The 23,646-nt window shown below is 55.0% G+C and overlaps 1 protein-coding gene across 1 annotated transcript in view; it reads right to left on the reverse strand.

Annotated features, from left to right (window-relative positions):
- The window catches only part of LOC129845315 (serine/arginine repetitive matrix protein 2-like), a 120,736-nt gene extending 97,143 nt beyond the window's left edge, over positions 1-23,593 (reverse strand). The window contains exon 1 of the mRNA XM_055913199.1: positions 23,051-23,593. Within this exon, the coding sequence (XP_055769174.1) occupies positions 23,051-23,118 (68 nt within the window). The 5' untranslated portion in view covers positions 23,119-23,593. The remainder of the gene's footprint in view (positions 1-23,050) is intronic.
- Positions 23,594-23,646: the final 53 nt, after the last annotated feature.

Consider the following 23,646-nt stretch of genomic DNA (forward strand, 5'->3'; position numbering starts at 1 on the left):
AGGGATGGAGAGAGGAGAGGAGAGGGTAGAGGAGAGGAGAGGGTAGAGCAGAGGGATGGAGAGAGGAGAGGAGAGGGTAGAGCAGAGGGATGGAGAGAGGAGAGGAGAGGGTAGAGGAGAGGGATGGAGAGAGGAGAGGGTAGAGGAGAGGAGAGGGATGCAGAGAGAAGGAGAGGAGAGGGTAGAGGAGATGGATGGAAAGAGAAAGACAGGAGAGGGTAGAGGAGAGGGATGGAGAGAAGAGAGGAGAGGGTAGAGGAGAGGGATGTAGAGAGAAGGACAGGAGAGGGTAGAGGAGAGGGATGGAGAGAGGAGAGGGTAGAGGAGAGGAGAGGGATGTAGAGAGAAGGAGAGGAGAGGGTAGAGGAGAGGTATGCAGAGAGAGGAGAGGAGAGGGTAGAGGAGAGAAATGCAGAGAGAAGGAGAGGAGAGGGTAGAGGAGAGATATGCAGAGAGAGGAGAGGAGAGGGTAGAGGAGAGGAATGCAGAGAGAAGGAGAGGAGAGGATAGATGAGAGGTATGCAGAGAGAGGAGAGGAGAGGGTAGAGGAGAGGAATGCAGAGAGAAGGAGAGGAGAGGGTAGAGGAGAGGAGAGGGATGTAGAGAGAAGGAGAGGAGAGGGTAGAGGAGAGGAATGCAGAGAGAGGAGAGGAGAGGGTAGAGGAGAGGGATGTAGAGAGAAGGAGAGGAGAGGGTAGAGGAGAGGTATGCAGAGAGAAGGAGAGGAGAGGGTAGAGGAGAGGTATGCAGAGAGAATGAGAGGAGAGTGTAGAGGAGAGGAGAGGGATGTAGAGAGAAGGACCGGAGATGGTAGAGGAGAGGTATGCAGAGAGAATGAGAGGAGAGGGTAGAGGAGATGGATGTAGAGAGAAGGACAGGAGAGGGTAGAGGAGAGGGATGTAGAGAGAAGGAGAGGAGAGGGTAGAGGAGAGGTATGCAAAGAGAATGAGAGGAGAGGGTAGAGGAGAGGAGAGGGATGTAGAGAGAAGGACAGGAGATGGTAGAGGAGAGGTATGCAGAGAGGAGAGGAGAGGGTAAAGGAGATGGATGTAGAGAGAAGGACAGGAGAGGGTAGAGGAGAGGGATGTAGAGAGAGGGAGAGGAGAGGGTAGAGGAAAGGGATGCAGAGAGACGGAGAGGAGAGGGTAGAGGAGAGGAGAGGGATGTAGAGAGAAGGAGAGGAGAGGGTAGAGGAGAGGGATGGAGAGAGGAGAGGAGAGGGTAGAGGAGAGGAGTGGGTAGAGCAGAGGGATGGAGAGAGGAGAGGGTAGAGCAGAGGGATGGAGAGAGGAGAGGAGAGGGTAGAGGAGAGGGATGGAGAGAGGAGAGGGTAGAGGAGAGGAGAGGGATGCAGAGAGAAGGAGAGGAGAGGGTAGAGGAGATGGATGGAAAGAGAAAGACATTAGAGGGTAGAGGAGAGGGATGGAGAGAGGAGAGGAGAGGGTAGAGGAGAGGGATGTAGAGACGAGGACAGGAGAAGGTAGAGGAGAGGGATGGAGAGAGGAGAGGGTAGAGGAGAGGGATGGAGAGAGGAGAGGAGAGGGTAGAGGAGAGGGATGCAGAGAGGAGAGGAGAGGGTAGAGGAGAGGAGAGGGTAGAGCAGAGGGATGGAGAGAGGAGAGGAGAGGGTAGAGGAGAGGGATGCAGAGAGAAGGAGAGGAGAGGGTAGAGGAGATAGATGGAGAGAGGAGAGGAGAGGGTAGAGGAGAGGAGATGGTAGAGCAGAGGGATGGAGAGAGGAGAGGAGAGGGTAGAGGAGAGGGATGTAGAGAGAAGGAGAGGAGAGGGTAGAGGAGAGGGATGGAGAGAGGAGAGGAGAGGGTAGAGGAGAGGTATGCAGAGAGAAGGAGAGGAGAGGGTAGAGGAGAGGAATGCAGAGAGAGGAGAGGAGAGGGTAGAGGAGAGGAGAGGGATGTAGAGAGAAGGAGAGGAGAGGGTAGAGGAGAGGTATGCAGAGAGAGGAGAGGAGAGGGTAGAGGAGAGAAATGCAGAGAGAAGGAGAGGAGAGGGTAGAGGAGAGATATGCAGAGAGAGGAGAGGAGAGGGTAGAGGAGAGGAATGCAGAGAGAAGGAGAGAAGAGGATAGATGAGAGGTATGCAGAGAGAGGAGAGGAGAGGGTAGAGGAGAGGAATGCAGAGAGAAGGAGAGGAGAGGGTAGACGAGAGGAGAGGGATGTAGAGAGAAGGAGAGGAGAGGGTAGAGGAGAGGAATGCAGAGAGAGGAGAGGAGAGGGTAGAGGAGAGGGATGTAGAGAGAAGGAGAGGAGAGGGTAGAGGAGAGGTATGCAGAGAGAATGAGAGGAGAGGGTAGAGGAGAGGTATGCAGAGAGAATGAGAGGAGAGTGTAGAGGAGAGGAGAGGGATGTAGAGAGAAGGACCGGAGATGGTAGAGGAGAGGTATGCAGAGAGAATGAAAGGAGAGGGTAGAGGAGATGGATGTAGAGAGAAGGACAGGAGAGGGTAGAGGAGAGGGATGTAGAGAGAAGGAGAGGAGAGGGTAGAGGAGAGGTATGCAAAGAGAATGAGAGGAGAGGGTAGAGGAGAGGAGAGGGATGTAGAGAGAAGGACAGGAGATGGTAGAGGAGAGGTATGCAGAGAGGAGAGGAGAGGGTAAAGGAGATGGATGTAGAGAGAAGGACAGGAGAGGGTAGAGGAGAGGGATGTAGAGAGAGGGAGAGGAGAGGGTAGAGGAAAGGGATGCAGAGAGACGGAGAGGAGAGGGTAGAGGAGAGGAGAGGGATGTAGAGAGAAGGAGAGGAGAGGGTAGAGGAGAGGTATGCAGAGAGGAGAGGAGAGGGTAGAGGAGAGGGATGCAGAGAGAAGGACAGGAGATGGTAGAGGAGAGGGATGTAGAGAGAAGGAGAGAGTAGAGCAGAGGGATGGAAAGAGGAGAGGAGAGGGCAGAGGAGAGGAGAGGGATGTAGAGAGAAGGAGAGGAGAGGGTAGAGGAGAGGGATGGAGAGAGGAGAGGAGAGGGTAGAGGAGAGGAGAGGGTAGAGCAGAGGGATGGAGAGAGGAGAGGAGAGGGTAGAGCAGAGGGATGGAGAGAGGAGAGGAGAGGGTAGAGGAGAGGGATGGAGAGAGGAGAGGGTAGAGGAGAGGAGAGGGATGCAGAGAGAAGGAGAGGAGAGGGTAGAGGAGATGGATGGAAAGAGAAAGACAGGAGAGGGTAGAGGAGAGGGATGGAGAGAGGAGAGGAGAGGGTAGAGGAGAGGGATGTAGAGACGAGGACAGGAGAAGGTAGAGGAGAGGGATGGAGAGAGGAGAGGGTAGAGGAGAGGGATGGAGAGAGGAGAGGAGAGGGTAGAGGAGAGGGATGCAGAGAGGAGAGGAGAGGGTAGAGGAGAGGAGAGGGTAGAGCAGAGGGATGGAGAGAGGAGAGGAGAGGGTAGAGGAGAGGGATGCAGAGAGAAGGAGAGGAGAGGGTAGAGGAGATAGATGGAGAGAGGAGAGGAGAGGGTAGAGGAGAGGAGAGGGTAGAGCAGAGGGATGGAGAGAGGAGAGGAGAGGGTAGAGGAGAGGGATGTAGAGAGAAGGAGAGGAGAGGGTAGAGGAGAGGGATGGAGAGAGGAGAGGAGAGGGTAGAGGAGAGGTATGCAGAGAGAAGGAGAGGAGAGGGTAGAGGAGAGGAGAGGGTAGAGCAGAGGGATGGAGAGAGGAGAGGAGAGGGTAGAGGAGAGGGATGCAGAGAGAAGGAGAGGAGAGGGTAGAGGAGATAGATGGAGAGAGGAGAGGAGAGGGTAGAGGAGAGGAGAGGGTAGAGCAGAGGGATGGAGAGAGGAGAGGAGAGGGTAGAGGAGAGGGATGTAGAGAGAAGGAGAGGAGAGGGTAGAGGAGAGGGATGGAGAGAGGAGAGGAGAGGGTAGAGGAGAGGTATGCAGAGAGAAGGAGAGGAGAGGGTAGAGGAGAGGAATGCAGAGAGAGGAGAGGAGAGGGTAGAGGAGAGGAGAGGGATGTAGAGAGAAGGAGAGGAGAGGGTAGAGGAGAGGTATGCAGAGAGAGGAGAGGAGAGGGTAGAGGAGAGAAATGCAGAGAGAAGGAGAGGAGAGGGTAGAGGAGAGATATGCAGAGAGAGGAGAGGAGAGGGTAGAGGAGAGGAATGCAGAGAGAAGGAGAGGAGAGGATAGATGAGAGGTATGCAGAGAGAGGAGAGGAGAGGGTAGAGGAGAGGAATGCAGAGAGAAGGAGAGGAGAGGGTAGAGGAGAGGAGAGGGATGTAGAGAGAAGGAGAGGAGAGGGTAGAGGAGAGGAATGCAGAGAGAGGAGAGGAGAGGGTAGAGGAGAGGGATGTAGAGAGAAGGAGAGGAGAGGGTAGAGGAGAGGTATGCAGAGAGAATGAGAGGAGAGGGTAGAGGAGAGGTATGCAGAGAGAATGAGAGGAGAGTGTAGAGGAGAGGAGAGGGATGTAGAGAGAAGGACCGGAGATGGTAGAGGAGAGGTATGCAGAGAGAATGAGAGGAGAGGGTAGAGGAGAGGTATGCAGAGAGAAGGACAGGAGAGGGTAGAGGAGAGGGATGTAGAGAGAAGGAGAGGAGAGGGTAGAGGAGAGGTATGCAAAGAGAATGAGAGGAGAGGGTAGAGGAGAGGAGAGGGATGTAGAGAGAAGGACAGGAGATGGTAGAGGAGAGGTATGCAGAGAGGAGAGGAGAGGGTAAAGGAGATGGATGTAGAGAGAAGGACAGGAGAGGGTAGAGGAGAGGGATGTAGAGAGAGGGAGAGGAGAGGGTAGAGGAAAGGGATGCAGAGAGACGGAGAGGAGAGGGTAGAGGAGAGGAGAGGGATGTAGAGAGAAGGAGAGGAGAGGGTAGAGGAGAGGTATGCAGAGAGGAGAGGAGAGGGTAGAGGAGAGGGATGCAGAGAGAAGGACAGGAGATGGTAGAGGAGAGGGATGTAGAGAGAAGGAGAGAGTAGAGCAGAGGGATGGAAAGAGGAGAGGAGAGGGCAGAGGAGAGGAGAGGGATGTAGAGAGAAGGAGAGGAGAGGGTAGAGGAGAGGGATGGAGAGAGGAGAGGAGAGGGTAGAGGAGAGGAGAGGGTAGAGCAGAGGGATGGAGAGAGGAGAGGAGAGGGTAGAGGAGAGGGATGTAGAGAGAAGGAGAGGAGAGGGTAGAGGAGAGGGATGGAGAGAGGAGAGGAGAGGGTAGAGGAGAGGTATGCAGAGAGAAGGAGAGGAGAGGGTAGAGGAGAGGAATGCAGAGAGAGGAGAGGAGAGGGTAGAGGAGAGGAGAGGGATGTAGAGAGAAGGAGAGGAGAGGGTAGAGGAGAGGTATGCAGAGAGAGGAGAGGAGAGGGTAGAGGAGAGAAATGCAGAGAGAAGGAGAGGAGAGGGTAGAGGAGAGGAATGCAGAGAGAAGGAGAGGAGAGGATAGATGAGAGGTATGCAGAGAGAGGAGAGGAGAGGGTAGAGGAGAGGAATGCAGAGAGAAGGAGAGGAGAGGGTAGAGGAGAGGAGAGGGATGTAGAGAGAAGGAGAGGAGAGGGTAGAGGAGAGGAATGCAGAGAGAGGAGAGGAGAGGGTAGAGGAGAGGGATGTAGAGAGAAGGAGAGGAGAGGGTAGAGGAGAGGTATGCAGAGAGAATGAGAGGAGAGGGTAGAGGAGAGGTATGCAGAGAGAATGAGAGGAGAGTGTAGAGGAGAGGAGAGGGATGTAGAGAGAAGGACCGGAGATGGTAGAGGAGAGGTATGCAGAGAGAATGAGAGGAGAGGGTAGAGGAGATGGATGTAGAGAGAAGGACAGGAGAGGGTAGAGGAGAGGGATGTAGAGAGAAGGAGAGGAGAGGGTAGAGGAGAGGTATGCAAAGAGAATGAGAGGAGAGGGTAGAGGAGAGGAGAGGGATGTAGAGAGAAGGATAGGAGATGGTAGAGGAGAGGTATGCAGAGAGGAGAGGAGAGGGTAAAGGAGATGGATGTAGAGAGAAGGACAGGAGAGGGTAGAGGAGAGGGATGTAGAGAGAGGGAGAGGAGAGGGTAGAGGAAAGGGATGCAGAGAGACGGAGAGGAGAGGGTAGAGGAGAGGAGAGGGATGTAGAGAGAAGGAGAGGAGAGGGTAGAGGAGAGGTATGCAGAGAGGAGAGGAGAGGGTAGAGGAGAGGGATGCAGAGAGAAGGACAGGAGATGGTAGAGGAGAGGGATGTAGAGAGAAGGAGAGAGTAGAGCAGAGGGATGGAAAGAGGAGAGGAGAGGGCAGAGGAGAGGAGAGGGATGTAGAGAGAAGGAGAGGAGAGGGTAGAGGAGAGGGATGGAGAGAGGAGAGGAGAGGGTAGAGGAGAGGAGAGGGTAGAGCAGAGGGATGGAGAGAGGAGAGGAGAGGGTAGAGCAGAGGGATGGAGAGAGGAGAGGAGAGGGTAGAGGAGAGGGATGGAGAGAGGAGAGGGTAGAGGAGAGGAGAGGGATGCAGAGAGAAGGAGAGGAGAGGGTAGAGGAGATGGATGGAAAGAGAAAGACAGGAGAGGGTAGAGGAGAGGGATGGAGAGAGGAGAGGAGAGGGTAGAGGAGAGGGATGTAGAGACGAGGACAGGAGAAGGTAGAGGAGAGGGATGGAGAGAGGAGAGGGTAGAGGAGAGGGATGGAGAGAGGAGAGGAGAGGGTAGAGGAGAGGGATGCAGAGAGGAGAGGAGAGGGTAGAGGAGAGGAGAGGGTAGAGCAGAGGGATGGAGAGAGGAGAGGAGAGGGTAGAGGAGAGGGATGCAGAGAGAAGGAGAGGAGAGGGTAGAGGAGATAGATGGAGAGAGGAGAGGAGAGGGTAGAGGAGAGGAGAGGGTAGAGCAGAGGGATGGAGAGAGGAGAGGAGAGGGTAGAGGAGAGGGATGTAGAGAGAAGGAGAGGAGAGGGTAGAGGAGAGGGATGGAGAGAGGAGAGGAGAGGGTAGAGGAGAGGGATGGAGAGAGGAGAGGAGAGGGTAGAGGAGAGGAGAGGGTAGAGCAGAGGGATGGAGAGAGGAGAGGAGAGGGTAGAGGAGAGGGATGTAGAGAGAAGGAGAGGAGAGGGTAGAGGAGAGGGATGCAGAGAGAAGGAGAGGAGAGGGTAGAGGAGATAGATGGAGAGAGGAGAGGAGAGGGTAGAGGAGAGGAGAGGGTAGAGCAGAGGGATGGAGAGAGGAGAGGAGAGGGTAGAGGAGAGGGATGTAGAGAGAAGGAGAGGAGAGGGTAGAGGAGAGGGATGGAGAGAGGAGAGGAGAGGGTAGAGGAGAGGTATGCAGAGAGAAGGAGAGGAGAGGGTAGAGGAGAGGTATGCAGAGAGAGGAGAGGAGAGGGTAGAGGAAAGGGATGCAGAGAGACGGAGAGGAGAGGGTAGAGGAGATAGATGGAGAGAGGAGAGGAGAGGGTAGAGGAGAGGAGAGGGTAGAGCAGAGGGATGGAGAGAGGAGAGGAGAGGGTAGAGGAGAGGGATGTAGAGAGAAGGAGAGGAGAGGGTAGAGGAGAGGGATGGAGAGAGGAGAGGAGAGGGTAGAGGAGAGGTATGCAAAGAGAATGAGAGGAGAGGGTAGAGGAGAGGAGAGGGATGTAGAGAGAAGGACAGGAGATGGTAGAGGAGAGGTATGCAGAGAGGAGAGGAGAGGGTAAAGGAGATGGATGTAGAGAGAAGGACAGGAGAGGGTAGAGGAGAGGGATGTAGAGAGAGGGAGAGGAGAGGGTAGAGGAAAGGGATGCAGAGAGACGGAGAGGAGAGGGTAGAGGAGAGGAGAGGGATGTAGAGAGAAGGAGAGGAGAGGGTAGAGGAGAGGTATGCAGAGAGGAGAGGAGAGGGTAGAGGAGAGGGATGCAGAGAGAAGGACAGGAGATGGTAGAGGAGAGGGATGTAGAGAGAAGGAGAGAGTAGAGCAGAGGGATGGAAAGAGGAGAGGAGAGGGCAGAGGAGAGGAGAGGGATGTAGAGAGAAGGAGAGGAGAGGGTAGAGGAGAGGGATGGAGAGAGGAGAGGAGAGGGTAGAGGAGAGGAGAGGGTAGAGCAGAGGGATGGAGAGAGGAGAGGAGAGGGTAGAGCAGAGGGATGGAGAGAGGAGAGGAGAGGGTAGAGGAGAGGGATGGAGAGAGGAGAGGGTAGAGGAGAGGAGAGGGATGCAGAGAGAAGGAGAGGAGAGGGTAGAGGAGATGGATGGAAAGAGAAAGACAGGAGAGGGTAGAGGAGAGGGATGGAGAGAGGAGAGGAGAGGGTAGAGGAGAGGGATGCAGAGACGAGGACAGGAGAAGGTAGAGGAGAGGGATGGAGAGGAGAGGGTAGAGGAGAGGGATGGAGAGAGGAGAGGAGAGGGTAGAGGAGAGGGATGCAGAGAGGAGAGGAGAGGGTAGAGGAGAGGAGAGGGTAGAGCAGAGGGATGGAGAGAGGAGAGGAGAGGGTAGAGGAGAGGGATGCAGAGAGAAGGAGAGGAGAGGGTAGAGGAGATAGATGGAGAGAGGAGAGGAGAGGGTAGAGGAGAGGTATGCAGAGAGAAGGAGAGGAGAGGGTAGAGGAGAGGGATGTAGAGAGAAGGAGAGGAGAGGGTAAAGCAGAAGGATGCAGAGAGGAGAGGAGAGGAGAGGGTAGAGGAGAGGTATGCAGAGAGAAGGAGAGGAGAGGGTAGAGGAGAGGGATGTAGAGAGAAGGAGAGGAGAGGGTAGAGGAGAGGGATGTAGAGAGAAGGAGAGGAGATGGTAGAGGAGAGGGATGGAGAGAGGAGAGGAGAGGGTAGAGGAGAGGAGAGGGTAGAGGAGAGGGATGTAGAGAGAAGGAGAGGAGAAGGATGGAGAGAAGAGAGGAGAGGGTAGAGGAGAGGGATGTAGAGAGAAGGAGAGGAGATGGTAGAGCAGAGGGATGGAGAGAGGAGAGGAGAGGGTAGAGGAGAGGGATGGAGAGAGAAGGACAGGAGATGGTAGAGGAGAGAGATGGAAAGAGAAGGAGAGGGTAGAGGAGAGGGATGGAGAGAGGACAGGAGAGGGTAGAGGAGAGGGATGGAGAGAGAAGGACAGGAGATGGTAGAGGAGAGAGATGGAAAGAGAAGGAGAGGGTAGAGGAGAGGGATGGAGAGAGGACAGGAGAGGGTAGAGGAGAGGGATGGGGAGAGGAGAGGAGAGGGTAGAGGAGAGGGATGTAGAGAGAAGGACAGGAGATGGTAGAGAAGAGGGATGGAGAGAGGAGAGGAGAGGGTAGAGGAGAGGGATGTAGAGAGAAGGAGAGGAGAGGGTAGAGGAGAGGGATGGAGAGAGGAGAGGAGAGGGTAGAGGAGAGGTATGCAGAGAGAAGGAGAGGAGAGGGTAGAGGAGAGGTATGCAGAGAGAGGAGAGGAGAGGGTAGAGGAAAGGGATGCAGAGAGACGGAGAGGAGAGGGTAGAGGAGATAGATGGAGAGAGGAGAGGAGAGGGTAGAGGAGAGGAGAGGGTAGAGCAGAGGGATGGAGAGAGGAGAGGAGAGGGTAGAGGAGAGGGATGTAGAGAGAAGGAGAGGAGAGGGTAGAGGAGAGGGATGGAGAGAGGAGAGGAGAGGGTAGAGGAGAGGTATGCAAAGAGAATGAGAGGAGAGGGTAGAGGAGAGGAGAGGGATGTAGAGAGAAGGACAGGAGATGGTAGAGGAGAGGTATGCAGAGAGGAGAGGAGAGGGTAAAGGAGATGGATGTAGAGAGAAGGACAGGAGAGGGTAGAGGAGAGGGATGTAGAGAGAGGGAGAGGAGAGGGTAGAGGAAAGGGATGCAGAGAGACGGAGAGGAGAGGGTAGAGGAGAGGAGAGGGATGTAGAGAGAAGGAGAGGAGAGGGTAGAGGAGAGGTATGCAGAGAGGAGAGGAGAGGGTAGAGGAGAGGGATGCAGAGAGAAGGACAGGAGATGGTAGAGGAGAGGGATGTAGAGAGAAGGAGAGAGTAGAGCAGAGGGATGGAAAGAGGAGAGGAGAGGGCAGAGGAGAGGAGAGGGATGTAGAGAGAAGGAGAGGAGAGGGTAGAGGAGAGGGATGGAGAGAGGAGAGGAAAGGGTAGAGGAGAGGAGAGGGTAGAGCAGAGGGATGGAGAGAGGAGAGGAGAGGGTAGAGCAGAGGGATGGAGAGAGGAGAGGAGAGGGTAGAGGAGAGGGATGGAGAGAGGAGAGGGTAGAGGAGAGGAGAGGGATGCAGAGAGAAGGAGAGGAGAGGGTAGAGGAGATGGATGGAAAGAGAAAGACAGGAGAGGGTAGAGGAGAGGGATGGAGAGAGGAGAGGAGAGGGTAGAGGAGAGGGATGCAGAGACGAGGACAGGAGAAGGTAGAGGAGAGGGATGGAGAGGAGAGGGTAGAGGAGAGGGATGGAGAGAGGAGAGGAGAGGGTAGAGGAGAGGGATGCAGAGAGGAGAGGAGAGGGTAGAGGAGAGGAGAGGGTAGAGCAGAGGGATGGAGAGAGGAGAGGAGAGGGTAGAGGAGAGGGATGCAGAGAGAAGGAGAGGAGAGGGTAGAGGAGATAGATGGAGAGAGGAGAGGAGAGGGTAGAGGAGAGGAGAGGGTAGAGCAGAGGGATGGAGAGAGGAGAGGAGAGGGTAGAGGAGAGGGATGTAGAGAGAAGGAGAGGAGAGGGTAGAGGAGAGGGATGGAGAGAGGAGAGGAGAGGGTAGAGGAGAGGTATGCAGAGAGAAGGAGAGGAGAGGGTAGAGGAGAGGAATGCAGAGAGAGGAGAGGAGAGGGTAGAGGAGAGGAGAGGGATGTAGAGAGAAGGAGAGGAGAGGGTAGAGGAGAGGTATGCAGAGAGAGGAGAGGAGAGGGTAGAGGAGAGAAATGCAGAGAGAAGGAGAGGAGAGGGTAGAGGAGAGATATGCAGAGAGAGGAGAGGAGAGGGTAGAGGAGAGGAATGCAGAGAGAAGGAGAGGAGAGGATAGATGAGAGGTATGCGGAGAGAGGAGAGGAGAGGGTAGAGGAGAGGAATGCAGAGAGAAGGAGAGGAGAGGGTAGAGGAGAGGAGAGGGATGTAGAGAGAAGGAGAGGAGAGGGTAGAGGAGAGGAATGCAGAGAGAGGAGAGGAGAGGGTAGAGGAGAGGGATGTAGAGAGAAGGAGAGGAGAGGGTAGAGGAGAGGTATTCAGAGAGAATGAGAGGAGAGGGTAGAGGAGAGGTATGCAGAGAGAATGAGAGGAGAGTGTAGAGGAGAGGAGAGGGATGTAGAGAGAAGGACCGGAGATGGTAGAGGAGAGGTATGCAGAGAGAATGAGAGGAGAGGGTAGAGGAGATGGATGTAGAGAGAAGGACAGGAGAGGGTAGAGGAGAGGGATGTAGAGAGAAGGAGAGGAGAGGGTAGAGGAGAGGTATGCAAAGAGAATGAGAGGAGAGGGTAGAGGAGAGGAGAGGGATGTAGAGAGAAGGACAGGAGATGGTAGAGGAGAGGTATGCAGAGAGGAGAGGAGAGGGTAAAGGAGATGGATGTAGAGAGAAGGACAGGAGAGGGTAGAGGAGAGGGATGTAGAGAGAGGGAGAGGAGAGGGTAGAGGAAAGGGATGCAGAGAGACGGAGAGGAGAGGGTAGAGGAGAGGAGAGGGATGTAGAGAGAAGGAGAGGAGAGGGTAGAGGAGAGGTATGCAGAGAGGAGAGGAGAGGGTAGAGGAGAGGGATGCAGAGAGAAGGACAGGAGATGGTAGAGGAGAGGGATGTAGAGAGAAGGAGAGAGTAGAGCAGAGGGATGGAAAGAGGAGAGGAGAGGGCAGAGGAGAGGAGAGGGATGTAGAGAGAAGGAGAGGAGAGGGTAGAGGAGAGGGATGGAGAGAGGAGAGGAGAGGGTAGAGGAGAGGAGAGGGTAGAGCAGAGGGATGGAGAGAGGAGAGGAGAGGGTAGAGCAGAGGGATGGAGAGAGGAGAGGAGAGGGTAGAGGAGAGGGATGGAGAGAGGAGAGGGTAGAGGAGAGGAGAGGGATGCAGAGAGAAGGAGAGGAGAGGGTAGAGGAGATGGATGGAAAGAGAAAGACAGGAGAGGGTAGAGGAGAGGGATGGAGAGAGGAGAGGAGAGGGTAGAGGAGAGGGATGTAGAGACGAGGACAGGAGAAGGTAGAGGAGAGGGATGGAGAGAGGAGAGGGTAGAGGAGAGGGATGTAGAGAGAAGGAGAGGAGAGGGTAGAGGAGAGGGATGGAGAGAGGAGAGGAGAGGGTAGAGGAGAAGTATGCAGAGAGAAGGAGAGGAGAAGGTAGAGGAGAGGGATGTAGAGAGAAGGAGAGGAGATGGTAGAGGAGAAGGATGTAGAGAGAAGGAGAGAGTAGAGCAGAGGGATGGAAAGAGGAGAGGAGAGGGCAGAGGAGAGGAGAGGGATGTAGAGAGAAGGAGAGGAGAGGGTAGAGGAGAGGGATGGAGAGAGGAGAGGAGAGGGTAGAGGAGAGGAGAGGGTAGAGCAGAGGGATGGAGAGAGGAGAGGAGAGGGTAGAGGAGAGGGATGGAGAGAGGAGAGGGTAGAGCAGAGGGATGGAGAGAGGAGAGGAGAGGGTAGAGGAGAGGGATGGAGAGAGGAGAGGGTAGAGGAGAGGAGAGGGATGCAGAGAGAAGGAGAGGAGAGGGTAGAGGAGATGGATGGAAAGAGAAAGACAGGAGAGGGTAGAGAAGAGGGATGGAGAGAGGACAGGAGAGGGTAGAGGAGAGGGATGGAGAGAGGAGAGGAGAGGGTAGAGGAGAGGAGAGGGTAGAGCAGAGGGATGGAGAGAGGAGAGGAGAGGGTAGAGGAGAGGGATGCAGAGAGGAGAGGAGAGGGTAGAGGAGAGGAGAGGGTAGAGCAGAGGGATGGAGAGAGGAGAGGAGAGGGTAGAGGAGAGGGATTCAGAGAGAAGGACAGGAGAGGGTAGAGGAGAGGGATGCAGAGAGAAGGAGAGGAGAGGGTAGAGGAGAGGGATGGAGAGAGGAGAGGAGAGGGTAGAGGAGAGGAGAGGGTAGAGCAGAGGGGTGGAGAGAGGAGAGGAGAGGGTAGAGGAGAGGGATGTAGAGAGAAGGAGAGGAGAGGGTAGAGGAGAGGGATGGAGAGAGGAGTGGAGAGGGTAGAGGAGAGGAGAGGGTAGAGCAGAGGGATGGAGAGAGGAGAGGAGAGGGTAGAGGAGAGGGATGCAGAGAGAAGGAGAGGAGAGGGTAGAGGAGAGGGATGTAGAGAGAAGGAGAGGAGAGGGTAGAGGAGAGGGATGGAGAGAGGAGAGGAGATGGTAGAGGAGAGGAGAGGGTAGAGCAGAGGGATGGAGAGAGGAGAGGAGAGGGTAGAGGAGAGGGATGTAGAGAGAAGGAGAGGAGAGGGTAGAGCAGAGGGATGGAGAGAGGACAGGAGAGGGTAGAGGAGAGGTATGCAGAGAGAAGGAGAGGAGAGGGTAGAGGAGAGGGATTTAGAGAGAAGGAGAGGAGAGGGTAAAGCAGAGGGATGGAGAGAGGAGAGGAGAGGAGAGGGTAGAGGAGAGGAGAGGAGAGGGTAGAGCAGAGTAAGGAGAGAGGACAGGAGAGGGTAGAGGAGAGGTATGCAGAGAGAAGGAGAGGAGAGGGTAGAGGAGAGGGATGTAGAGAGAAGGAGAGGAGAGGGTAAAGCAGAAGGATGCAGAGAGGAGAGGAGAGGAGAGGGTAGAGGAGAGGGATGGAGAGAGGAGAGGGTAGAGGAGAGGAGAGGGATGCAGAGAGAAGGAGAGGAGAGGGTAGAGGAGATGGATGGAAAGAGAAAGACAGGAGAGGGTAGAGGAGAGGGATGGAGAGAGGAGAGGAGAGGGTAGAGGAGAGGGATGCAGAGACGAGGACAGGAGAAGGTAGAGGAGAGGGATGGAGAGGAGAGGGTAGAGGAGAGGGATGGAGAGAGGAGAGGAGAGGGTAGAGGAGAGGGATGCAGAGAGGAGAGGAGAGGGTAGAGGAGAGGAGAGGGTAGAGCAGAGGGATGGAGAGAGGAGAGGAGAGGGTAGAGGAGAGGGATGCAGAGAGAAGGAGAGGAGAGGGTAGAGGAGATAGATGGAGAGAGGAGAGGAGAGGGTAGAGGAGAGGTATGCAGAGAGAAGGAGAGGAGAGGGTAGAGGAGAGGGATGTAGAGAGAAGGAGAGGAGAGGGTAAAGCAGAAGGATGCAGAGAGGAGAGGAGAGGAGAGGGTAGAGGAGAGGTATGCAGAGAGAAGGAGAGGAGAGGGTAGAGGAGAGGGATGTAGAGAGAAGGAGAGGAGAGGGTAGAGGAGAGGGATGTAGAGAGAAGGAGAGGAGATGGTAGAGGAGAGGGATGGAGAGAGGAGAGGAGAGGGTAGAGGAGAGGAGAGGGTAGAGGAGAGGGATGTAGAGAGAAGGAGAGGAGAAGGATGGAGAGAAGAGAGGAGAGGGTAGAGGAGAGGGATGTAGAGAGAAGGAGAGGAGATGGTAGAGCAGAGGGATGGAGAGAGGAGAGGAGAGGGTAGAGGAGAGGGATGGAGAGAGAAGGACAGGAGATGGTAGAGGAGAGAGATGGAAAGAGAAGGAGAGGGTAGAGGAGAGGGATGGAGAGAGGACAGGAGAGGGTAGAGGAGAGGGATGGAGAGAGAAGGACAGGAGATGGTAGAGGAGAGAGATGGAAAGAGAAGGAGAGGGTAGAGGAGAGGGATGGAGAGAGGACAGGAGAGGGTAGAGGAGAGGGATGGGGAGAGGAGAGGAGAGGGTAGAGGAGAGGGATGTAGAGAGAAGGACAGGAGATGGTAGAGAAGAGGGATGGAGAGAGGAGAGGAGAGGGTAGAGGAGAGGGATGTAGAGAGAAGGAGAGGAGAGGGTAGAGGAGAGGGATGGAGAGAGGAGAGGAGAGGGTAGAGGAGAGGTATGCAGAGAGAAGGAGAGGAGAGGGTAGAGGAGAGGTATGCAGAGAGAGGAGAGGAGAGGGTAGAGGAAAGGGATGCAGAGAGACGGAGAGGAGAGGGTAGAGGAGATAGATGGAGAGAGGAGAGGAGAGGGTAGAGGAGAGGAGAGGGTAGAGCAGAGGGATGGAGAGAGGAGAGGAGAGGGTAGAGGAGAGGGATGTAGAGAGAAGGAGAGGAGAGGGTAGAGGAGAGGGATGGAGAGAGGAGAGGAGAGGGTAGAGGAGAGGTATGCAAAGAGAATGAGAGGAGAGGGTAGAGGAGAGGAGAGGGATGTAGAGAGAAGGACAGGAGATGGTAGAGGAGAGGTATGCAGAGAGGAGAGGAGAGGGTAAAGGAGATGGATGTAGAGAGAAGGACAGGAGAGGGTAGAGGAGAGGGATGTAGAGAGAGGGAGAGGAGAGGGTAGAGGAAAGGGATGCAGAGAGACGGAGAGGAGAGGGTAGAGGAGAGGAGAGGGATGTAGAGAGAAGGAGAGGAGAGGGTAGAGGAGAGGTATGCAGAGAGGAGAGGAGAGGGTAGAGGAGAGGGATGCAGAGAGAAGGACAGGAGATGGTAGAGGAGAGGGATGTAGAGAGAAGGAGAGAGTAGAGCAGAGGGATGGAAAGAGGAGAGGAGAGGGCAGAGGAGAGGAGAGGGATGTAGAGAGAAGGAGAGGAGAGGGTAGAGGAGAGGGATGGAGAGAGGAGAGGAAAGGGTAGAGGAGAGGAGAGGGTAGAGCAGAGGGATGGAGAGAGGAGAGGAGAGGGTAGAGCAGAGGGATGGAGAGAGGAGAGGAGAGGGTAGAGGAGAGGGATGGAGAGAGGAGAGGGTAGAGGAGAGGAGAGGGATGCAGAGAGAAGGAGAGGAGAGGGTAGAGGAGATGGATGGAAAGAGAAAGACAGGAGAGGGTAGAGGAGAGGGATGGAGAGAGGAGAGGAGAGGGTAGAGGAGAGGGATGCAGAGACGAGGACAGGAGAAGGTAGAGGAGAGGGATGGAGAGGAGAGGGTAGAGGAGAGGGATGGAGAGAGGAGAGGAGAGGGTAGAGGAGAGGGATGCAGAGAGGAGAGGAGAGGGTAGAGGAGAGGAGAGGGTAGAGCAGAGGGATGGAGAGAGGAGAGGAGAGGGTAGAGGAGAGGGATGCAGAGAGAAGGAGAGGAGAGGGTAGAGGAGATAGATGGAGAGAGGAGAGGAGAGGGTAGAGGAGAGGAGAGGGTAGAGCAGAGGGATGGAGAGAGGAGAGGAGAGGGTAGAGGAGAGGGATGTAGAGAGAAGGAGAGGAGAGGGTAGAGGAGAGGGATGGAGAGAGGAGAGGAGAGGGTAGAGGAGAGGTATGCAGAGAGAAGGAGAGGAGAGGGTAGAGGAGAGGAATGCAGAGAGAGGAGAGGAGAGGGTAGAGGAGAGGAGAGGGATGTAGAGAGAAGGAGAGGAGAGGGTAGAGGAGAGGTATGCAGAGAGAGGAGAGGAGAGGGTAGAGGAGAGAAATGCAGAGAGAAGGAGAGGAGAGGGTAGAGGAGAGATATGCAGAGAGAGGAGAGGAGAGGGTAGAGGAGAGGAATGCAGAGAGAAGGAGAGGAGAGGATAGATGAGAGGTATGCAGAGAGAGGAGAGGAGAGGGTAGAGGAGAGGAATGCAGAGAGAAGGAGAGGAGAGGGTAGAGGAGAGGAGAGGGATGTAGAGAGAAGGAGAGGAGAGGGTAGAGGAGAGGAATGCAGAGAGAGGAGAGGAGAGGGTAGAGGAGAGGGATGTAGAGAGAAGGAGAGGAGAGGGTAGAGGAGAGGTATGCAGAGAGAATGAGAGGAGAGGGTAGAGGAGAGGTATGCAGAGAGAATGAGAGGAGAGTGTAGAGGAGAGGAGAGGGATGTAGAGAGAAGGACCGGAGATGGTAGAGGAGAGGTATGCAGAGAGAATGAGAGGAGAGGGTAGAGGAGATGGATGTAGAGAGAAGGACAGGAGAGGGTAGAGGAGAGGGATGTAGAGAGAAGGAGAGGAGAGGGTAGAGGAGAGGTATGCAAAGAGAATGAGAGGAGAGGGTAGAGGAGAGGAGAGGGATGTAGAGAGAAGGACAGGAGATGGTAGAGGAGAGGTATGCAGAGAGGAGAGGAGAGGGTAAAGGAGATGGATGTAGAGAGAAGGACAGGAGAGGGTAGAGGAGAGGGATGTAGAGAGAGGGAGAGGAGAGGGTAGAGGAAAGGGATGCAGAGAGACGGAGAGGAGAGGGTAGAGGAGAGGAGAGGGATGTAGAGAGAAGGAGAGGAGAGGGTAGAGGAGAGGTATGCAGAGAGGAGAGGAGAGGGTAGAGGAGAGGGATGCAGAGAGAAGGACAGGAGATGGTAGAGGAGAGGGATGTAGAGAGAAGGAGAGAGTAGAGCAGAGGGATGGAAAGAGGAGAGGAGAGGGCAGAGGAGAGGAGAGGGATGTAGAGAGAAGGAGAGGAGAGGGTAGAGGAGAGGGATGGAGAGAGGAGAGGAGAGGGTAGAGGAGAGGAGAGGGTAGAGCAGAGGGATGGAGAGAGGAGAGGAGAGGGTAGAGCAGAGGGATGGAGAGAGGAGAGGAGAGGGTAGAGGAGAGGGATGGAGAGAGGAGAGGGTAGAGGAGAGGAGAGGGATGCAGAGAGAAGGAGAGGAGAGGGTAGAGGAGATGGATGGAAAGAGAAAGACAGGAGAGGGTAGAGGAGAGGGATGGAGAGAGGAGAGGAGAGGGTAGAGGAGAGGGATGTAGAGACGAGGACAGGAGAAGGTAGAGGAGAGGGATGGAGAGAGGAGAGGGTAGAGGAGAGGAGAGGATGAGAGAGAAGGAGAGGAGAGGGTAGAGGAGAGGGAATGCAGAGAGAAGGAGAGGAGAGGTAGAGGAGAGGGATGGAGAGAGGAGGGAGGGTAGAGGAGAGGATGTGAGAGAGGAGAGGAGAGCAGAGGGATGGAAGAGGAGAGGAGAGGGTAGAGGAGAGGAGAGGGATGTAGAGAGAAGGAGAGGAGAGGGTAGAGGAGAGGGATGGAGAGAGGAGAGGAGAGGGTAGAGGAGAGGAGAGGGTAGAGCAGAGGGATGGAGAGAGGAGAGGAGAGGGTAGAGGAGAGGGATGGAGAGAGGAGAGGGTAGAGCAGAGGATGGAGAGAGGAGAGGAGAGGGTAGAGGAGAGGGATGGAGAGAGGAGAGGAGAGGAGAGGAGAGGGATGCAGAGAGAAGGAGAGGAGAGGGTAGAGGAGATGGATGGAAGAGAAGACAGGAGAGGGTAGAGAAGAGGGATGGAGAGAGGACAGGAGAGGGTAGAGGAGAGGGATGGAGAGAGGAGAGGAGAGGGTAGAGGAGAGGAGAGGGTAGAGCAGAGGGATGGAGAGAGGAGAGGAGAGGGTAGAGGAGAGGGATGCAGAGAGGAGAGGAGAGGGTAGAGGAGAGGAGAGGGTAGAGCAGAGGGATGGAGAGAGGAGAGGAGAGGGTAGAGGAGAGGGATGTCAGAGAGAAGGACAGGAGAGGGTAGAGGAGAGGGATGCAGAGAGAAGGAGAGGAGAGGGTAGAGGAGAGGGATGGAGAGAGGAGAGGAGAGGGTAGAGGAGAGGAGAGGGTAGAGCAGAGGGTGGAGAGAGGAGAGGAGAGGGTAGAGGAGAGGGATGTAGAGAGAAGGAGAGGAGAGGGTAGAGGAGAGGGATGGAGAGAGGAGTGGAGAGGGTAGAGGAGAGGAGAGGGTAGAGCAGAGGGATGGAGAGAGGAGAGGAGAGGGTAGAGGAGAGGGATGCAGAGAGAAGGAGAGGAGAGGGTAGAGGAGAGGGATGTAGAGAGAAGGAGAGGAGAGGGTAGAGGAGAGGGATGGAGAGAGGAGAGGAGATGGTAGAGGAGAGGAGAGGGTAGAGCAGAGGGATGGAGAGAGGAGAGGAGAGGGTAGAGGAGAGGGATGTAGAGAGAAGGAGAGGAGAGGGTAGAGCAGAGGGATGGAGAGAGGACAGGAGAGGGTAGAGGAGAGGTATGCAGAGAGAAGGAGAGGAGAGGGTAGAGGAGAGGGATTTAGAGAGAAGGAGAGGAGAGGGTAGAGCAGAGGGATGGAGAGAGGAGAGGAGAGGAGAGGGTAGAGGAGAGGAGAGGAGAGGGTAGAGCAGAGTAAGGAGAGAGGACAGGAGAGGGTAGAGGAGAGGTATGCAGAGAGAAGGAGAGGAGAGGGTAGAGGAGAGGGATGTAGAGAGAAGGAGAGGAGAGGGTAAAGCAGAAGGATGCAGAGAGGAGAGGAGAGGAGAGGGTAGAGGAGAGGTATGCAGAGAGAAGGAGAGGAGAGGGTAGAGGAGAGGGATGTAGAGAGAAGGAGAGGAGAAGGATGGAGAGAGGAGAGGAGAGGGTAGAGGAGAGGGATGTAGAGAGAAGGAGAGGAGATGGTAGAGCAGAGGGATGGAGAGAGGAGAGGAGAGGGTAGAGGAGAGGGATGGAGAGAGAAGGACAGGAGATGGTAGAGGAGAGAGATGGAAAGAGAAGGAGAGGGTAGAGGAGAGGGATGGAGAGAGGACAGGAGAGGGTAGAGGAGAGGGATGGAGAGAGAAGGACGGAGATGTAGAGGAGAGGATGGAAGAGAAGGAGAGGGTAGAGGAGAGGGATGGAGAGAGGAGAGGAGAGGGTAGAGGAGAGGGATGCGAGAGAGGAGAGGAGAGGGTAGAGGAGAGGGATGTAGAGAGAAGGACGGAGTAGAGAGAGGGATGGAGAGAGGAGAGGAGAGGGTAGAGGAGAGGGATGAGAGGATGAGGAGAGGGTAGAGGAGAGGGATGAGAGAGGAGAGGAGAGGGTAGAGGAGAGATGGAAAGAGAAGGACAGGAGAGGGTAGAGGAGAGGGATGGAGAGAGGAGAGGAGAGGGTAGAGGAGAGGGATGAGAGAGAAGGAAGGAGATGGTAGAGGAGAGGGATGTAGGAGAAGGAGAGGAGAGGGTAGAGGAGAGGGATGGAGAGAGGAGAGGAGAGGGTAGAGGAGATAGATGGAAAGAGAAGGACAGGAGAGGGTAGAGGAGAGGGATTTAGAGAGAAGGAGAGGAGAGGGTAGAGGAGAGGGATGGAGACAGGAGAGGAGAGGGTAGAGGAGAGGGATGCAGAGAGAAGGAGAGGAGAGGGTAGAGGAGAGGGATGCAGAGAGAAGGAGAGGAGAGGGTAGAGGAGAGGGATGGAGAGAGGAGAGGAGATGGGAGAGGAGAGGAGAGGGTAGAGCAGAGGGATGGAGAGAGGAGAGGAGAGGGTAGAGGAGAGGGATGCAGAGAGAAGGAGAGGAGAGGGTAGAGCAGAGGGATGGAGAGAGGAGAGGAAAGGGTAGAGGAGAGGGATGCAGAGAGAAGGAGAGGAGAGGGTAGAGGAGAGGGATGGAGAGAGGACAGGAGAGGGTAGAGGAGAGGGATGCAGAGAGAAGGAGAGGAGAGGGTAGAGGAGAGGGATGCAGAGAGAAGGAGAGGAGAGGGTAGAGGAGAGGAGAGGGTAGAGGAGAGGAGAGGGTAGAGCAGAGGGATGGAGAGAGGACAGGAGAGGGTAGAGGAGAGGGATGCAGAGAGAAGGACAGGAGAGGGTAGAGGAGAGGGATGCAGAGAGAAGGAGAGGAGAGGGTAGAGGAGAGGAATGTAGAGAGAAGGAGAGGAGAGGGTAGAGGAGAGGGATGGAGAGAGGAGAGGAGATGGTAGAGGAGAGGAGAGGGTAGAGCAGAGGGATGGAGAGAGGAGAGGAGAGGGTAGAGGAGAGGGATGCAGAGAGAAGGAGAGGAGAGGGTAGAGCAGAGGGATGGAGAGAGGAGAGGAGAGGGTAGAGGAGAGGAGAGGGTAGAGGAGAGGAGAGGAGAGGGTAGAGCAGAGGGAAGGAGAGAGGACAGGAGAGGGTAGAGGAGAGGTATGCAGAGAGAAGGAGAGGAGAGGGTAGAGGAGAGGGATGTAGAGAGAAGGAGAGGAGAGGGTAAAGCAGAGGGATGGAGAGAGGAGAGGAGAGGAGAGGGTAGAGGAGAGGTATGCAGAGAGAAGGAGAGGAGAGGGTAGAGGAGAGGGATGTAGAGAGAAGGAGAGGAGATGGTAGAGGAGAGGGATGGAGAGAGGAGAGGAGTGGGTAGAGGAGAGGGATGGAGAGAGGAGAGGAGAGGGTAGAGGAGAGGGATGCAGAGAGAAGGAGAGGAGAGGGTAGAGGAGAGGGATGTAGAGAGAAGGAGAGGAGATGGTAGAGGAGAGGGATGGAGAGAGGAGAGGGTAGAGGAGAGGAGAGGGTAGAGGAGAGGAGAGGGATGTAGAGAGAAGAAGAGGAGAGGGATGGAGAGAGGAGAGGAGAGGGATGTAGAGAGAAGGACAGGAGAGGGTAGAGGAGATAGATGGAAAGACAAGGACAGGAGAGGGTAGAGGAGAGGGATGGAGAGAGGAGAGGAGAGGGTAGAGGAGAGGGATGGAGAGAGAAGGACAGGAGATGGTAGAGGAGAGAGAGAGAGAGAAGGAGAGGGGAGAGGAGAGGGAGGGAGAGAGGACAGGAGGAGGGGAGAGGAGAGGGAGGAAGAGAGAAAGAGAGGAGAGGGAGAGGAGGGAGGAGAGAGGAGAGGAGGGAGGAGGACAGTGAGGAAGGGAGAAAGAGAGGAGGGGAGGAGGACAGTGAGGAAGGGAGAAAGAGAGAGGAGGGGAGGAGGAGAGAGAGGAAGGGAGAAAGAGAGAGGAGGGGAGGAGGAGAGAGAGGAAGGGAGGAGGACAGTGAGGAAGGGAGAAAGAGAGAGGAGGGGAGGAGGAGAGAGAGGAAGGGAGAAAGAGAGAGGAGGGGAGGAGAGAGAGGAAGGGAGGAGGACAGTGAGGAAGGGAGGAAGAGAGAGGAAGGGAGGAGGACAGTGAGGGAGAGGAGAGGAGAGAGAGAGGAGAGGAGGAGGAGAGAGAGGAAGGGAGAAAGAGAGAGGAAGGGAGGAGGAGAGAGAGGAAGGGAGGAGGACAGTGGGAAGGGAGAAAGAGAGAGAGGAAGGGAGGAGGAGAAGAGAGGAAGGGAGGAGGACAGTGAGGAGGGGAGGAGGAGAGAGAGGAAGGGAGAAAGAGAGAGGAGAGGGGAGGAGAGGAGAGGGAGAGGAGAGGAGAGGAGAGGGTAGAGGAGAGGGAAGGAGAGAGGAGGAGAGGGAGAGGAGAGGAGGAGAGAGAAGGAGAGGAGAGGGAAGAGGAGAGGGAGGAAGAGAGAAGGAGAGGAGAGGGAAAGAGAGGGAGGAGAGAGGAGAGGAGAGGAGAGTGAGAGGAGAGGAGAGAGAGAAGGGAGGAGAGGGTAGAGGAGAGGGAGAAGAGAGAAGGAGAGGAGAGGGAGAGGAGAGGGAGGGAGAGAGGAGAGGAGGGGAGAGGAGAGGGAGGAGAGAGGAGAGGAGAGGGAGGAGGAGAGGGAGGAAGAGAGAAGGAGAGGAGAGGGAGAGGAGAGGGAGAGAGAGAAGGAGAGGAGAGGTGAGGAGAGGGATGGAGAGAAGAGAGGGTAGAGGAGAGGAGAGGGTAGAGGAGAGTAGAGGGATGTAGAGAGAAGTCTGTTAAAGAGGAGAGGAAAGGACAGAGGGGAGGGGAGGGGAGAGAAACAGGAGAGGTTAGAGGAGATACAGGGAAAGACAAGGTGAGGAGAGGGAGAGGAGAGGGGATGGAAGAGGAGAGAAAGGGAGAGGAGAGGGAGGAGAGAGAAGAGACAAAGAGATGGTAGAGGAGAGAGAAGAGAAGGAGAGGAGAGGAGAGGGAGGAGAGAGGAGAGGAGATGGTAAGGGGAGAGGAGAGACAAAGCGATATTAAGGGGAGAGGATAAGAGAGGAGAGGAGAGGAGAGGAGAAGAGAGGAGAGACAAAGAGATGGTAAGGGGAGAGGAGAGACAAAGCGATATTAAGGGGAGAGGATATTAGAGGAGAAGAGAGGAGAGGAGAAGAGAGGAGAAGAGAGGAGAGACAAAGAGATGGTAAGGGGAGAGGAGAGGAGAGGAGAGGAGAGGAGAGGAGAGGAGTGACAAAGCGATAGTAAGATGAGAGGAGATTATAAGAGAGGAGAGGGATGGAGAGAGAAGGAGAGGAGATGAGAGGAGAGGGATTAGAGGAGAGGAGAGGAGATGGTAGAGGAGAGGAGATGGAAGAGAGGAGAGGAGAGGGAGAGGAGAGGGAGGAGAGAGAAGGACAAAGAGATGGTAGAGGAGAGGAGATGGGAGGAGAGGAGAGGAGAGGAGAGGGATGGAGAGAGGACAGGAGAGGGATGGAGAGAGAAGGAGAAGAGGGGGGAGTATTTTACTGTTTCTGTAATATAGAGTGGGACAGAGAGGAAGTTTTAGGGTGAGAGGTTGATATTGTGAGAGTGAAGTTTAGGGGAAAGAGTGAGAGTGAGGGGATCATCCCATAGACATAGTTCAGATCCCAGAGGGGACAGTTTGAAAGACAGACCCAGTCTTGAGGTTGTTAATGGCGTCCTCCACCCCTCTCTGGTTATATTTGACCATGTAATGGTGCATGCCAGGGTAGTTACTGCGGATGTTCTTCTCTGTACTCCCGTTGGGCACCGTGCCAAACTTCAGAGGGGGGTACTGCTCTGTGGGGTGCTGGAACTGAGAGGTGAGAAAGGTGAGTTTGAGTTGGGCTTAACATCCCTATTTTATGAAGAAACGCCAATATGCGCCTATAGAGCCCCTCTATTTGAATAGAGGGGAGAAGCCTGTGCTTTGCTACAGTACAAGGACATATATATTTTTTTCTACATCAGAGAACCATAAAGGCCAAACCACATAAACAGTTTGAATCCAGTTGTATTGTAAAATAAGTGTATCTGTAGCCATGTCCAATCTCCATAACACTGAGCAGTATCACCACAACAAAGTATTGAACATAAAGCACTGAGCTGTAATAGACCATGACAGTACACTCAACATCAAGCTCAAAATACCATGCTACCATATTCAACCAAAACATTGAACATCAGAAAGCAGAGAGAGAGAGAAAGAGAGAAAGAGAGAGAGAGAGAGAGAGAGAGAGAGAGAGAGAGA

Source organism: Salvelinus fontinalis, unplaced genomic scaffold (assembly GCF_029448725.1).
Source record: "Salvelinus fontinalis isolate EN_2023a unplaced genomic scaffold, ASM2944872v1 scaffold_0274, whole genome shotgun sequence".
In the NCBI taxonomy this organism is placed as follows: domain Eukaryota; kingdom Metazoa; phylum Chordata; class Actinopteri; order Salmoniformes; family Salmonidae; genus Salvelinus; species Salvelinus fontinalis.